The sequence below is a fragment of the Schistocerca piceifrons genome, chromosome 8, assembly GCF_021461385.2.
Source record: "Schistocerca piceifrons isolate TAMUIC-IGC-003096 chromosome 8, iqSchPice1.1, whole genome shotgun sequence".
Lineage (NCBI taxonomy): Eukaryota > Metazoa > Arthropoda > Insecta > Orthoptera > Acrididae > Schistocerca > Schistocerca piceifrons.
This window is the reverse complement of record NC_060145.1, coordinates 246,161,815-246,179,505: the sequence shown is the minus strand read 5'-3', so window position 1 is coordinate 246,179,505 and position 17,691 is coordinate 246,161,815. Positions and strand designations below refer to the sequence as shown.

Here is a 17,691-nt window from a genome sequence, read left to right as displayed (position 1 = left end):
CCATTATCTTTTAGCCATTGTATACATCACCAACATAGACCATATTTACTTTCATTCATCATAGTAATAATTTGGGCTATGAACCGGTTTTTCAGGAGACTTCGATACACGGTTAAGACAGGAGCTCTATCGTTGCCCAGCCTTCGTGTACACGGAAACACAGATTGTATCCGACAGGTACAATCTCTTTGTAATGATTACTAAGAAATTTACGATCTGAAGAAACGAAGATGCTTATGAACGAAAGATACCTTCGCACATAGAATTCAAGTTAGGAACGATATAATGTCTAGGGAAAGGTAAAAGAGCACTGTGGTCGATAGTATACCAAGAAACTACCCAACGACCCCTATTAAGAATATCCCATAATGTTTGACATGCTTGTACTATGGAGGCGATCTCGTTTAATATAAAATTAGAAGTAAAAACTTCAGACAGCCAATATCGCTGTAGTACAACATGTCCTTGATATAACGATATGACACAGTATAATGCGTATATGGTCGAGATTTATTGCTGTCTGTAGCATAAGATCCGAGGATGGCAATATAATTTGAAGAAACCGGTAATCGAAACAAATGCTGTACTAAAGCGATCTCGCCTTTCTGACGTTTTTACTTCTAATTTTATATCCAGCAATAGAGCCTCACAGTGGCTTAATGCTCATACAATCTGTGTGCGAGCATTTTTATCGGTGAAGAAAGAGGAATAGGAAGTGCCTGAGCCCCTAACATACAAGATTATACCGGAGAAATATTTGTTTATTTTTAAATGAAAAAATCATCGATTCACTGTTATTACAGGAAGATTTATGGAAAGGTCTTTCACAGGTGCCTAATTTTTACTTATATGTGTCAATAAGAAGAGGAATGACCAAAAACGGTTTACCATATCGAATGGTTGATCTCCCCTCAGAATGCAATTGAATTAGAGTCAAATTAGAGTTGTTTTCAGAATTCAAGGCAGGAGAAAATTATTAACAGCATTCGGACTCGAACCTAAATCCTGCTTTTAGTGAATTATGCTCTTACCACCTTTTTTAGTGGAAAGTAGGAAATCAATACTGACAGAAGTGGAGCTGTAAATTCGGGTCTGAATATTGGCTGGATAGCTCAGTCGATAACAGCACTGTCAGCGAAAGGCAAGGTCTTGAGTTCAAGTCCCAATTCTGTACGCAGTTTTTATTCTCCAGAAAGTTTCAGTTAATCTTTTGTACTTCTTAAATCAATATTTACGTTCATGATTGTATAACTGAATGGCACTGGATTTCAGTCCTATTTAGAGCTACATACAGCATTAGCATACTGAAAAATGTCACATTTCTCGCTGCCACTGCTCTACTTTCTTTGATTTGAGAGTCATGTACAACTGCGGCAACTGTCTAAAAAATAATTGCGGCAACGGTCTGAAAAGCATAAGTTGTCAGCCAACTACTTTCCATTGACCAGTCTAGTAGACATAAACACGCCGTCGCTCTCCGTCAAAAGTGGAACGCACGTAGGCGCTAATACGAGAAGCCGAAAGGAGTCTCTCCGCATAGAAGACTTGTTTACGGTGCGAGAAGCATCAGGGAATCTGTAGGAGAAAGTCGTTGGTTGCTCCTTCGCTTTGCGAACCGGCTCCTGGTCAATGAACTGGGCAGCGCATGCGAGTCGTTACTAATCCTGAGTAGGTACTCTCTATTAATGTCCAACCACACTCTCTAACGGAGGAGTAAATCTGTTCATGTGTGTGTGTACTCGGGGTCTTTCGCACTCGTAGCTTTGAAAACATTTTCTTTTCTTGGTTTCAAACCTACGTTAATTACATCTAACTTTCGTCAGTACTGTCATGAAGAGGAAACTATTGGTAGGCGTGATTGCCATGATTCTCCGTCAATAACGCAAGTATAGAAGTCCCTGAAATTTCGCAGAAGTTGGCCAGAAGTACAGATCCGAAACTGAGTAAGCACAGCTCGTTTATGGAACCGACTTAAGGCGTTTGATGCAGCCTCTAATCGCGTCTCTCTGTGATTTCGGGTCTCTCTCGTTGCCTCTGTTGCGAGATTCACGTCAGTCGCCATTCTGCAGTCTCCACGTTGTATATGAAACGTTCGGACCGTTAATGATGTAACTTCACTTGTAATAAATTTGGTGTAATTTCGCTGTGTCATCTTTAGCATGCATCACTCATAGCTACACAGGGAAGTGAACTGGTACAAGTCGAAACCACTTTCTGGATTAATACTCGTTCGCTTGGGATATGGACCACCCGGGCGCAGATTTTAGGCGTTGTCTTACCTAGGAGGCATTCCTTGAATCATTACTGTACAGAGAAACGATCATTCTGGACATGTTCGTCATTGTCAATAGATCATCTGCCTCAAAACGACTCAGTGAGAAACATAAGCGCAGTTTAATGCTGAAGTCAGTGCATTTTATTGTAGGCACTATGACGGAACCGAGCACCTGTTCATCGAAGATTATCTTGATATAACACCCCGGATGCTAAATATTTCGCAGTGGTTCTTCACTGGACAAAACGTCGTTTTAGTTAAATGCAGGCGGCTAATCGTATCCATATAAAGTCAAACTGTGATCGTCGACAAGCTGTCAGCCCCATAACCCATTTAGTTGTCTGGTGTTGGTGGCTGCGTAACGTTTCTAATTTTGTGAGCATACGAACTATGGACATTTCCTCGCCCTCAGAATATGTAGCCTACTTCAGTCACCTACAAAGTCTGACTACAAAATGGGAAATAGTTGTCCTGCAAATATCATGCACGAGTGAAGTCTATCCCACTAGACATCTGGCACAGGTATACACATTGTTTTCCGTCAAGATACCATACTAATTGTGAGTGAATACAAAGGATTAAATCCTTTTCTTCTATACACTCCTTCCGTGATTTCCCGCAGTATATGTTTTCCAAGACTATCTTATTGATGTTTTGCGCAACAGCTATGAAGATTACAAGTGAGTGAAATACACGTCGGAAGAAACGAATCAGTGAATAAACGGAGAGAGAGAATAGAACAATTAGTGAAACACATAGTAGATAAAATGAAGTGAAATAAGCCGAAGAATAGGACAACAAAGCTTCTTTGGCATGAAGTCGAATTCGTGGAGAAACTGTTGGGCTACCATTCTAAAACACACCAAAACATACTCTTGAGATATTTTGGAAAGGCGTATCTCAACATAACATGTAAACTCATGAAATGACTCGGTTTATCACCTGAATATTGCGTCGTTTTGTCTCAACTTCAGGTCGAAATGTTGTGACAACGCGACGCCACGATTAGCCTGATAACCTGAGGAGGTTTGGTCTATGAACATCGCCGAGAAAGCCTACATTCTCTGATATCATGCTAATGTAGACAAAACCCTTACGGCTGTGAACGGAATAAGCTTGACACGTAGTCTTTTGGTTTTGAGATCTCCCTCCCAGACGCTGAGATGTAAGAAGAGCATTTTTTCCGTCTTTCAAAAGCGTAATATGTCATTCTAAGAACCTTCAATGCTAGGTTTTTTGAATACGACATTATATCCGAGCGATGACTTATCACCGAGTCGTAGTGGTGAAATAAAAGGGAAGAGAGAAGAGGCAAAAGGATTTCGCAAGAAAAGGCAAATACTTAACCGTCTGTTGGTGTGTGAAATGCTGCCTCTGCAGTAAAGCCACGCAAAGCATCGTGGGGTCAAGGGTAGCACAATATGGGCCAGCTATTTCGTCTCGATCCCTATGGAATGAGACCACTGCAGAGGTATAGGTCACTTTCTTCTTTTAGCAGTAGCAAATTTGGGATTATCTGCTTCAGTAATAGAGGAGATCATTCCAAATGTGGTGAAATGTTCCTGCAAAATGTTGTAGTGGACTCAGATCAGAAGTCCACGACACACTGAAGACTATGCATCAGCGCTTCCTGCCCGCATCTGCTCCTGCATCATGTCCAGAATTGTCAGTTTTTTCTTTCCTCTTTATCTGGCTTCATCGATTCAATGAAATTCATACTCCCAACAGTGACATGAGAAAACTTCATGAGTAAAAGCAGCAGATACAGAAGTACACGGTGCAGTCAAATTAATGTGACAACCTGCCAAAAGCCTGAATAACCACCTTCCGCAACACCGACGTGTCGGAGGAGAGTCACTGACGTTCTGAACGGTACACACAGGGACGTCGGGTCATGCCGACTCCAGTGTCGCAGTCAGCTGCACTAGGTTTCACGGCTGGGGATCCATGGGACGAACAACCAGATCGATGTGGTCCCACAGATTCTCAATTGGGTTTAGATCTGGTGGGTTCGGTGGTCAGGGGAGTACAGTAAACTCATCCTTGAGCTCACTGAAGCGCACACACGCAAGTACGTTGCGAGCTGTGCAACATGTTTCATTGTCCTCCTTGACGAAATCACCCATGGAATGCCAAGAAAACAACCTCCAGACCGTAACGCTTCCTCCTTCGGTCAGACCCCTTCAGACGACTGTTGCACGGCCGTACATGGCAAAGACATTCAGTCTGATGCGGCATAATAATGTGACACACGTAAAGGCCACCTTCGCCACTAAGTGGACGTTCAGTTGATGTAATGGCAAGCAAATTCCAGTCTTCGTGGCCGACGAACAGCAGCCATCATAGGTGCGTGAACCAGGCACTTGCTGCCGAGTCCCACACGATGCAAAGTCCGCTGAACGATCGTTGAGGAGCCAGTGTTGGTTCCCTGGTTCATCTGGGCAGTCAGTTCCTCAACATTTGTACGTCTGTTCGCTCGTACACAGCTACACAGCCGTCGTTCACCCGTGTCATTTATAGCCAGTGATGCACCGCAAGCCCGCCGCGGTGGCCATGTGGTTCTAGGCGCTTCAGTCCGGAACCGCGCGACTGCTACGGTCGCAGGTTCGTATCCTGCCTCGGGCATGGATGTGTGTGATGTCCTTAGGTTAGTTAGGTTTAAGTAGTTCTACGTTCTAGGGGCCTGATGACCTCAAATGTTAAGTCCCATAGTACTCAGAGCCATTTGAACCATTTTGATGCACGGCAGTTGCCTCGGCGCCAGTTTTGGATAGAGCAGTTTTGCCATGGACGATACACTTTAACCATGGAAACACACGAACAGTTTAAAAAGTTAGCCGTTTTGGAAATTCTTCCACCCGTGGCCCAAAAGCCAGTGATCATACCTTTTTGGACGTCAGATAAATCGCTTCTTTTCCGCATTACGAAAACGACTGCACTGTTTTTTGTGTCTCCCCGACCCGCTTTCTATACTCTCCACCCCATTACTACCAGTGGTGCTAACTGCTGTCGCTGAGTAACAATTTCTCGGCAACATCGAACATAGACATTAGATTAATGTGACTGGACCGTTTATATTGAGTAAAATGTAAGATGACTGAGACTAGTTGAAGTTGATGTCGTGATGAAACTGATGTGTCAGTAGTGACTCAGCCAACCTGTATCACAATGTGTGTTCGTGTGGCATATTATGGCCGGAATTCATCATTCGGGAAGTCTGGCTACATGGTACAATTGTTTTGATATGAAATCACTTCAGCGATTACAATCGGTAACGGTTTAAGAAGCCTAAATATTTATGTTATTGTCTTAATAAAAAGCGAGAAAAGTGTGTATGATAACAGGTCTTGATCGTCAGCTTCGTTGTGGAATGATCAAATTTGCAGATTAGCTATCTGATCTCTCTAAAGGTATAGGTGAATTGCCGGAACAGCTCCTCACATTGGACGGGGTCTCCAGATCAAGAGAACATTTGGACACTAAACAAAAGGCCATAGATGTAGACCTCTTTGACTGTGTCAAGCAGCTATTGAAATGAAATGAAAATTAAAGTACCTGCAGTCGTATTTTTTGCTTTTAACCAGTTTCGCTGTTCAATTATACCATATTCAGCCCCCTTGAGTAACGTAAATTGGAAGGAATCCAGTCTCGCTTGAACTTACAGCAGGAACCAACATTAAATTGATGAGCAAAGGAATAGTGTCATGCAAACCATAGATCTACAGATGACAGTCATTTAAAATTGGTTCCTCTTATGATTGCACACGAGAGTGTCTTCGGCCGAATTTTCGTTGATCATAGGGCCTGAAGATGGTGTACTGGAAAATGGAAGTGGTAGTGTAACTAAATTAAACGCAAAAGGGACGGCTGCAGGTATTTTACTTTTCATTTCATACTAAACAGCTGAAGCGTTTGTAACCATCTACTGCAGCGATGGACATAGAAAGATCCAGCTGAATGGAGCAAAGAATTCTTAGTCATGAGAACTGGAATATCTTAGGTGAGAAACTAATCTCACAAGACCAAATATTAGTCACACACGCTGGAGCCATGATTTAGAATTGATCGACAACCGCTCATGTCTGTGTGAGTGTCTGATCGTGCGTATGTGTGTGTGCGAGCGCGCGCGCGCGCATGTGTGTGTGTGTGTGTGTGTGTGTGTGTGTGTGTGTGTGTGAGAGAGAGAGAGAGAGAGAGAGAGAAAGCAGCGGATCGAGTCATGGGACAACGTCACAGAATGGCAGAAAAGGTTCACGAAGTGCCCATTATCGCACTGTATATGAAGTTGCCCTGTTTGTTGGTGTATTGATGTGGACAGTCCAACCTGTCTGCAAGGGATGGTGTACAGCTCGGGGCCATGTAAGACGAAATAAGAACAGTGGTAGTAAAGAGATGCTAACCGAAAAGGACTGAATAAGGTACAGGTCTCGTCAATGAGAGTCGCTTTCAGACCCAATGGGGTTAGCTGGTGCCAATGAATGTAGGTTCATTCCAGTTTAACCCCGAGCGTACTTTCCGGGGTTATTGTATTAAACAGAAGTTGGGCACATCGAAAGTGGCCATTACTTACAGCAGCAAATAAACCCACACTTTAATGGGACAAACAACATAGAAACTAGAGTACAGCTGACAGCTGACAGCTGTAGTGTGGTCGGGTGATATTTCGATTGCCTACAAATAATTAAAGCGGTTGAGTACACCGGAAGCACAATGAATCATTTATCTCACAGCTTGCGCAGTTATCTGAAAGGAATGGGTTGCAATGGTCGAGTAGGTCTCCTGTGAACCCAGTGCTAAACGACACTTAAGATGGTTTAAAAAACGATGCTAGTGACATGAATGACTCGACACGAGTAATATGCAGTGGTTAACCACACTACAGCCTATGGCAATCGGAATTCAGTTTGGCCAAAGGCTGTAGAACGTGACTGCCATCATGCGTAGTGTCGAATGTGAAGGACGGGGGAAGAATTCTCTTTGGTTTAAGGTGTCGTGCTCATAGAGCGCTTAAGAAAACGCTTTAGTGCAGAAGTATGTAAACACATTCTACAGCACTACGTAGTGCGTACAGGAGAGAACCAGTTCTGAGACGATGATTGTTTATTTCAAATGGTTCAAATGGCTCTGAGCACTATGGGACTTAACTGCTGTGGTCATCAGTCCCCTAGAACTTAGAACTACTTAAACCTAACTAACCTAAGGACATCACAAACACCCATGCCCGAGGCAGGATTCGAACCTGCGACCGCAGCGGTAGCGCGGTTCAGACTCTAGCGCCTAGAACCGCTCGGCCACTCCGGCCGGCGACTGTTTATTTCAGCATGTCAGTGCATCATCTCTTAAATAATCGACGTAACGATCTGTGAAAAATAACATTCTTGAAATGGCCTAGCCTGTCCTGACTCCCGAACTAAAACTAATGAAACGCCTTTGGGATAAGTTAGTATATCCAGACTGCAGCGTCAAGTATGCCTTCTCTGGTTTTGGGTCATGATTAACAATGGGCTACCAATCCTTCACAGACACTGACACCTCACTGTGTCCCCAGCCATCTCAAAGGCGAAGGGTAGACACAACTGATACTAAAGTCAACTAATAGGTGTCCGGATGCTTTTGATCAGATAATTAAAGTGTTAATATTTTATACGATTGTGTCAGTGGCTGAGGCGGGGGATGTCTGGTGGAGGGATTACTTGAATTTGATCCTTGTTACATTTTCTGGGTGTCGCGATTATATTATTCAGTAGATTGAACAAGTATGCCAATGCGTTTTTATCTGCTGAGACAACGCCTTCTGGCAGACGGCGTAAGTGGGAAGCAACACTGGCGGATGTAAATGTAACCATGACGTCCAAAATTGTTGGAAAATGTTTACAGGAAAATAGCTGAAAGACGCACTCACTAAGACTTGATGTAGAGAGCGAAGGGACTCTACCTCGTTACACACAACAATCATTCATGAGCACAGTTTCCCATTAGAGTTGTGAAAATCAGTAGAAGTGTGGAGCCCAACGCCGAGGTTATCAGAGCTCAGTAGACATCTCACTACTCCAGAAGTTTACCTTTATCAATAGTCCCTCAGAATCCTTCATCTTCATGGTGTCTCTACTTTTACAGCTTTCATTACTGTATCCAGAGCTCTCCCAGTGATGGACGTATGTTGTCCGATGAAGGAAAGTTTTCTTTATTTTCAGAGCTGGGATCCTTCACATAAAGTTATTCCTTCTCCAATGTTTACTCCTTATCACGTACCTGTTACGCAGTTTTTGGAAAATTAACTTTCGTATCTATTCCAAATTAGGTCGTCGTTGTAACAAATCAGAACTTCTATAACAAATTCTGTCCGGGTGGATTAAGGGGATTGATTTTTCGGCAGTTCTTACGTATAATCATAGGAGGGATTTTCATTGGGGCTCTACTGTTTGGCAGGTGGTTCTGGCGATTGTAGCGTCATGCGCCGTGGCTCAGCGCGGACCGCTGAGGGGTCAGCCGCAGCCGCTGCCGCAGTACCCTGAGGATGACGGGGCGCAGCCGCAACCATTCTCGGCGCCGCAGCCGTCTCCCCGAGCCATCGGCCAGCCACAGCCGGACCCGCGCCCGAGAGATGAGCGCTACACCACGCCCATCCCCATCGTGCGGTTCGACAAGGAGCAGAGTGCCGACGGCAGCTACAAGACCAGGTAGGTCCCCATCCCTCCTTACACCATCCGAACACGTATCCACTGTATTCCATGAAATTAACAGGAAGATTGTTCGAAGGGTTCCCTTTCAGCCCCTCAAGTAAATATAAGTAAATATAATCCCTTGCAGGAATCTGTGTGACCCTCTTTGTTACTTTAAGCTGTTGCTAAAATCTGCCTCCTTCCTATGGTAACTATCGAAAGGGCTTCAGTGTTATTACGTTAGATGGCGACCATCCGAAATTCTTACAGGGCTGTTTTTTTGTGGTGGGGTGGGGGGTTATGAGTCTTCTGACGCTTCTGAAGTGGGCCGTCACGAATTTCTCTTCTGCACCGACCTCTTCATCTCAGAGCAGCAATTGCAACCTACGTCCTCATTTATTTGCTTCATGTATTCCAATTTTCTGCCTTCCTCTACAGTCTTTGACCTGTACAGCTGCAAGTAGTACCATGGAAGTCATTCCATGATGTCTTAACAGATGTCCTGTAATCCTATCCCTTCTCCTTGTCAGTGTTTTCCAAATATTCCTTTCCTCTCCGATTCTACGCATAACTTTCTCATTCCTTACCTAGCCAGTCCACCTAATTTTCAACGTTCGCCTGTAGCATCACGTCTCAAATGCTTCGAGTCTCTTCTGTTTCGGTTTTCCCACAGTCAATGATTGACTACCAAACAATTCTGTGCTTCACACGTACATTCTAAGAAATTTCTTCCTGAAAGTAAGACCTATGTTTGATACTAGTAGTCTTCTCTTGGCCAGGAATGCTCTCTTTTGCCAGTGCTAGATTGCTTTCGATGTCCTCCTTCCTCCGTCCGTCGTTGGTTACTTTGCTGCCTAGGTAACAGAATTTCTGGACTTCATGAACTTTGTGACCATCAATCGTGATGTTAAGTCTCTCGCTGTTCTTATTTCTGCTACTTCTTATTACTTTCATCTTCTTTGATTTACTGTAATTCCATATTAAGTACTCATTAGATTGTTTATTCTATTCAGAAAATCATGTAATTCTTCTTCACTTTCACTCAGGATAGCAATGTCATCAGCGAATCGTGTCATTGATAGCCTTTCACCTTGAAGTTTAATTCCAAGCCTGAACCTTTCCTTTCATTCTATCATTGCATCTTCGATGTACACAATGAACAGTAGGGGCAAAGACTGCATCCCTCTCTTACACCATTTTTAACCGGAGCACTTCGTTCTTGGTCGTCCATTCTTATTATTCCCTCTTGGTTCTTGTACATATTGTATATTACCGGCATCTCCCTGTATCTTACCCTTATGGTTCTCAGAATTTCGAAAGTCTTGCACCATTTTAGATTTTCCAACGCTTTCTCCCGGTCGACAAATCCTATGAACGTGTCTTGATTTTTATTTAATCTTGCTTCCATTATCAATCGCAACGTCAGAATTGCCTCTCGGGTGAAACAGTTATCAGTAAAAATGTAATTGGAAATTGGAAATTTGTGGTACGGTCTTATGGGACCAACCTGCTGAGGTCATCGGACCATAAGCCTACACACTTCTTAATTTAACTTAAACTAACTTACGCTATGCAAAACACACAAACCCATGCCGGAGGGAGGACTCGAAACTCAGACGGGGGGGAGCCGCACATGTAATGGAATACCAACAATTTTGACCGCATGCGTGGAAGTCGTACCTGAACTAGAATACCAGCTACTAATAACAGGCTTCAGAGTAAAACTAAAATCTTGCCTAAAGTTTCTTGTCATACATTTCATAATTTGAAAGGTATGTGGACTAACTTATACCAAGAATTTGAAAGTTCATCATTGGTGTCTGCTTCGATGCTCGTTCGCTGGTGTACTACCTACAAAAGGCAGGTTCCCATGTTTGAATCTGTGGGCGACGTATATTCCGCGAATATTCCGCTACTAACTTAAAAATTTTCGTTACGTACTCACTTAAGAACACAGAAAAGGATTGTCTCGAATATTTTACCGTAGTTCGAAGCATATTATTCCACTATGTCATTACATAAAATTCCGACGGAATACCACAAATAATTACGCTCATTGCCAGCACCTCGTGGTCGTGCGGTAGCGTTATCGCTTCCCACACCCGGGTTCCCGGGTTCGATTCCCGGCGGGGTCAGGGATTTTCTCTGCCTCGTGATGGCTGGGTGTTGTGTGCTGTCCTTAGGTTAGTTAGGTTCAAGTAGTTCTAAGTTCTAGGGGACTGATGACCATAGATGTTAAGTCCCATAGTGCTCAGAGCCATTTTTGATTACGCTCATTGAGTCAAGTTCAGGCTATTAAGCTCCTGAATTGTCGAGTACTTCATCAGCCCTGTGCACAACGAAAACACTATAACCGTGACATTAACAGCTTAGGAATACAGTGCATTTCATTTATTATTTGCGGGTCTCCTAACCGTGCAAAGGTTATGGAGCTGTAAGGTCGAAATCTAAATGAAGACGTAGAGTGACACATATTTCTTTGCTCTTAATAACTGATATAGTTCACATAAAATTAACTCAGAGTATAAGCTTAAATTAGATCACAAATTGACGGAAACACATATTATAGCCAATTAAACAACAGAGTTTGCTTGACAAAGGAAGAAAGTAGCTCGGTACTCCTTAGATTATAAATCGTGCTATTGCAGTTGCGACAAGGATATGTCCCTAAAAATCAGCTACCATGTGCTGGTCAACAGCAGAGTGCACGGCCTAATATTGTTGCCAATCTTATGAACGAAAATATAGCTTATTTTGGGAAAACATGGTAACGCAGCAGAAATTTCCCAGTCTTGGTGTAGAAAATGCAGATTAAGAAAAATGAGATTGGTACTCATTTGGAGCAGCGAGTCCTATATTGGTGTAGGGGCAATTCATTCAAGTGGGCACACAAAAATTTTGGAACAATAGCAACTGGCACCATGACATGCCATCGTTTGATGTACATACAGAAAAGTCACAAACATCATACTGTATTCTCTGGGGGCGGCTGTCGTGGTCCTCTGCTATGAACAAGTGAGACGCCGGATGTGCCAACAAAAACACGGAGCAGACCATAGGGCAACTTCTGCGAAAGCTGCCCCTTTCCCTAGCGTTTCCGCCCCTTATAAAAGACTCACTGACTACCTCCTGCCGAAAAACTGGGCCCGAGAGCACAGTGGGAGTGGATCTTACTGTCGAGACAACCGCAATGTATTCCTATCATGTCCACATGCCCTCTACACTGTATAAAATAACCTCGAAATTGTGGTGTAAAATGAGACAGTACTGCATAGTGACATGTGACAGTCATGTTACAAGATATAATGGTTTGTCCTGAGGAGCAGTTGTTGTAACGAATTTACGCAGAGGTGTTTTTATTTATTTATTTATTTTATAATCAGCAGCGCTGCATTTCTATGTGGTCTAGTGGATTTTAAGTTGATCTAACTTCTAGAGATAAAGTTAATATATACATCTGTTTTTAACGGTAGTTGAGGAACCGTCACCCGTCAGTCACTGAAGGGACACATATTCTGTCGAACTTAGGATTAACCAGTGTCCAGTTCCCTTGTGCGACCATGCGTCAGTTCACGGAAATGAGCTATGAGCACGTAATGGGCGTTTGACACCTATATCAACTGCAAAATATATAGTTTATAGGCAAATTCCAATTATTTGGATAGTGTAAGCTCTAGAGACCACTATTTTTGCACGTATGTTTTGGTTTTCGCGACGAATAATCGCCAGATATGGGCCCTACTGCAGGGTAGTTTCTCCTGGATGACCTCGTGTTAGCCTCCGATGTATACTACCTGCTTCACGGTATCTTGGATTCTCTTGTGCTAAACAAGGAATAAATTACTTCGCAATTTTCGACGGGTGACTAGCCACAAAAAAAAAAAAAAAAATGGTTCAAATGGCTCTGAGCACTATGGGATTTAACAGCTATGGTCATCAGGCCCCTAGAACTTAGAACTACTTAAATCTAACTAATCTAAGGACATCACACAACACCCAGTCATCACGAGGCAGAGAAATTCCCTAACCCCGCCGGGAATCGAACCCGGGAACCCGGGCGTGGGAAGCGAGAACGCTACCGCACAACCACGAGCTGCGCACAGACTAGCCACAATGAATGTGTGAACATTACAGAGGGTTTAAGTCCATGGAAAATTCTTTATATATTCAGGTAGCACTGATCGGGTTCCTGTACCAGTAGAAATCTATTTTTAACGATTCCCTTTTTTTCAAATTGTTCTTCACCTTCGCATACTAGAGCCGAGTACCTGCCGAGTACCTGCCAAAACGTTGTCTCTACTGGTAGCGAATGACCATCATCGTCATTGGATACAACAATTCTCTATCCCCGTTCCGTTCTCCAAAACAAAGAACCGCTTAATAAGAATGTTAGTTCTAGAATATTTTACACAAAAAATTTGCGTTTTGGACAAATACTCTCCAGTACAATGGTAAATGTTCTTCGCCATTACCAAGAAACCTCTTTAGTAAATAACGCAAAGCGCGAAAATAATAATAAAACTTAAAACAAGCTACACCAAGGTTTTAATAGTTTAGCACTGGTGAGGATGGGTAAGATACATAAAAAACTCTTAAAAACACAAGGGGGGGATCTGTACCATGGAGAAGACCAGATGATTAAATCATGAAATAAGATCTTAGATTGTAATCTGTATATAAGGACGAAGATTAGGTTGAAAGTAGGAGATAATCATCAACATAAATTAGTGAGTTAGGACACGGACTATTGAAATACAGGGAATGATATGCGCTTACAGTTCTCTGAAGATATAGATACTGCAATGATGAATATCACAATAGCCTATTCAGTTGAGGGAATCATGGAAGCCAGACACTGAAATACATGTTTAAGAAAGGTAGTCGTGAAGAAATTGCAAGTAGAAATAAAATAAATGAATTGGCGAATGAAGGAAATACAGTTATGTTCAAGAAAAATGAAAGATTAATAATTACATTATGTGTTGAGATTAAGCCGAACGAAGTACATAAGTAGTGGAGCGTAGCAAAAGTGAAATAAACTTCACATGAAAATTGGTGACGGTGAGTTAGACATAGTCAAGGAATTCTGCTACCTTCTGAGAAAAATAACACGACGGACGACTGAAGAATATTGATAGATGAACTGTAAGACAACGAATGAGAAGATTCTCCCCAGAATCAGCGAAGAAACGAACATATGTAATAAAATTGACAAGAGAAATGATGATAGTGAATTTATTGAGACTTCGGGTAATAACATCCACGTTACTAGAGGAGCTGCAGAAGGTATCGGTTATAAAGGAAGACAGAGAGTGGAATTCCATTTCACAGGTAAATGAGGATGTATGATGCAAACACTACTTAATTATGACGAAGCTAGCACAAGAGAGCAGTTCACAGCAGTCCGTATCAAACCAGTCTATATGTATACATATAAAAATATCCAGTGATCTGTTCCCAGAAGTGTAATCAGGCAATAGTAGAACTCTTCACTTGCTTGTACTATATTTACGTTCAAGTGTAACTGGCAGTGCGTGTACCAGTCATCGACCCTCTGGAGTTTTACAAGCAATTTTCATAAGTTATAAGAACCTCTGTAGCCTTCCGAGGACAACAGCATCGTTCGCGAACAAATTCACGAGGCCGTCAACAATATCCACACTAACATAACCTTCTGAGTACTCCCGAAGTAAGCTATACATTTGTTGATTTATCAGGTATGACCATGCATACAATCTTTGATTGATCCTGAGTGAACTACTTCCAGCTGTGTTTCACACCCTAGCATTTGTTGCCGTGCAGCAGCATCTATTTCGAAAAATTTGCAGAAATTACATCGTAACCCGAGGAACACCCAGTGGTAGTTTCCACGGCCGAAGTAAAATAGAGGTCACAGAGTGTAGTTTCCATAACATATATACAAACAGTAATTTACATGTGTTGATACGCGCGAAGGTTCTCAAAACTATACACCCTAAAAACGAAGTGAAGCTCCCATGAGGGGAGAAAGGAATCGTAATGAAACTTAACGGTTTGAGAGGATTTGTGATGTCATTTCAGTGACCACATAATCGAGACAAGAACCCACTTAGCGGTACGAAGTTCCTCTCTGGTCAGGATGCATGCACTGGTTTGGTTAGGAAGGGTAACAGACTGTTGTATCATCTGCTGTAGCCAGTTGGCTCTACACTTTTCGAATGGGTAATTGATATCCTGGACACTGGCACTGGACGTCGAGCTACTTCCACACATGTGCTGTCGCCGACCGATCTTAAGAGCCGCAGGAGTAACACATATAGACATGTTTTGTGTATGGAAAAGCATTGCCCTGTTGAAAAGCATGAGAGGTGAAACACGAAGACGCAGTATGCGGTGACATATATTTGTACTCTCATACACACCATGGTTCCCACGCCATTACCCCAGGACTAACTCTGCTGCACCGCTTACCTCTCCAGAACTTTGGGAGAACAGCACCTCCCCCTAGATCGGTATCACGTGTGTGACGATGGTCATCTGGAGTAGAGCTGAACCGCCAATGATCGCCGAACACAATGCAACGGTGCAATGTTCCCAGTCACGGCACCATAACGAACGCAGCCGTTTGTGTTGTAGTGTTAACGGTCACTCACGAACCGTAATGCACTCTGGTGGCCGTCCTAATTGTCACGAAAAATCATAACTCAAACTATTTAGATACCTGCCGATTGTGAGTACTTGTTCACATTTACATTAACATCCGGCTATGTCTTTAGTTGTTTCACTTCTTTTGTGAGGCAGTGTTTTTCACTATCTGTATATCACTCTTGATCTGACACAGCCATTTAACTGACGCTACAGGTACCTGTCAAAGAGTAAATCTGGTCCCCAGGACAGCCGGAAACAGCTTCGGAACCAATTCGGCCCGCTACGCTCTTCTGCAGTTTCACTCGTGTACTTAGCTGCTGAAAATTGAGCTCCTTCTTGGGAAAACAGCACACACACATCAGATCTACTCGCACTCTGTGTTTGCCTGTTCTACACTCCTGGACCTCAGATGGTTTCCCGATGTGTAAAATCTTAAGATGACAGAGTCACGTAAGAAATGTGAAAGTAACGCATTCCAGAATTCACCAGCTACATATGCGAAGTCCAACCAGCCATCTTTGGTCGCTTAACAGATTACATATTCTATGTCTCCGAGAAGTGATATGAACATCCACTCACCGCACACATACCTAAGGACGAAGGCTGCATGGTTTCATCCTACCGAGCATGAATGGTCGACTCTCAACCGCATCTGATTGATACTAGGGAGATGTAACCACTTACAGAACAAGTGGGATTAATCTGAAAGTATTTCTTGTTACTGTGGCACATAGGAAAAGGCAATTGGACATATCGTGGAGAAGTGCCCTCTGATCTGGTTGTCACATGTAAGTATTAATGTGTAAATTCGTAAATTGAGTATATGCATATGTATAAGCTCTCGGATCCCATACAACAATGATAATGAATCTCTTGACTCTGTATCGTTAAGAACTACACTATAGGCCATTAAAATTGCTACATCAAGAAGAAATGCAGATGATAAACGGATATTCGTTGGACAAATATATTATACTAGAACTGACATGTGATTACATTTTCAAGCAATTTGGGTGCATAGATCCTGAGATACCAATACCCAGAACAACCACCTCTGGCCGTAATAACGGCCTTGATACGCCTCATCATTGAGTCAAACAGAGCTTGGATGACGTGCACAGGTACAACTGCCCATGCAGCTTCATCACGATAACACAGTTCATCAAGAGTAGTGACTGGCGTATTGTGACGAGCCAGTTACTCGGCCACCATTGACCAGACGTTTTCAATTGGTGAGAGATCTGGAGAATGTGCTGGCCGGCGCAGCAGTCGAACTTTTTCTGTATCCAGAAGGGCCCGTACAGGACCTGCAACATGCGGTCGTGCATGATCCTCCTGAAATGTAGGGTTTCGCGGGGATCGAATGAAGGGTAGAGCCACGGGTTGAAAAACATCTGAAATGTAACGTCCATTGTTCAAAGTTCCGTCAATACGAACGAGAGGTGACCCAGACATGTAACCAATGGCACCCCATACAATCACGCCGGGTGATACGCCAGCATGGTGATGACGAATACACGCTTCCAATGTGCGTTCACCGCGATATCGCCAAACACGGATGCGACCATCATGATGCTGTAAACAGAACCTGTATTCATCCGAAAAAAATTACGTTTTGCCATTCGTGCACCCAGGTTCGCCTTTGAGCACACCATCGCAGGCGCTCCAGTCTGTGATGCAGCGTCAAGGGTAACCGCAGCCATGGTCTCCGAGCCGATAGTCCATGCTGCTGCAAACGTCGTCGAACTGTTCGTGCAGCTGGTTGTTGTCTTGCAAACGTCCTCATCTGTTGACTCAGGGATCGAGACGTGGCTGCACTATCCGTTCCAGCCATGCGGATAAGATGCTTGTCGACTGCTAGTGATACGAGGTCGCTGGGATACAGCACGGAGTTTCGTATTACCCTCCTGAACCCATCGATTCCATATTCTGCTAGCAGTCATTAGATCTCGACCAACGCGAGCAGCAACGTCGCGATACGATAAACCGCAATCGCGATGGGCTACAATCCTACCTTTATCAAAGTCGTAAACGTGATGGCAGGCATTTCTCCTCCTTACAAGAGGCATCACAACAACGTTTCACCAGGCAACGCCGGTCACTGCTGTTTGTGTATGAGAAATTGGT

The 17,691-nt window shown here is 43.3% G+C and overlaps 1 protein-coding gene across 1 annotated transcript in view; it reads left to right on the top strand.

The window, feature by feature from the left end:
* LOC124711560 (endocuticle structural glycoprotein SgAbd-8) overlaps window positions 1-17,691 on the top strand; it is a 40,417-nt gene that overhangs the window by 3,364 nt on the left and 19,362 nt on the right. The window contains exon 2 of the mRNA XM_047241699.1: window positions 8,705-8,955. Coding sequence (XP_047097655.1) covers window positions 8,705-8,955 — 251 coding nt within the window. The remainder of the gene's footprint in view (window positions 1-8,704; window positions 8,956-17,691) is intronic.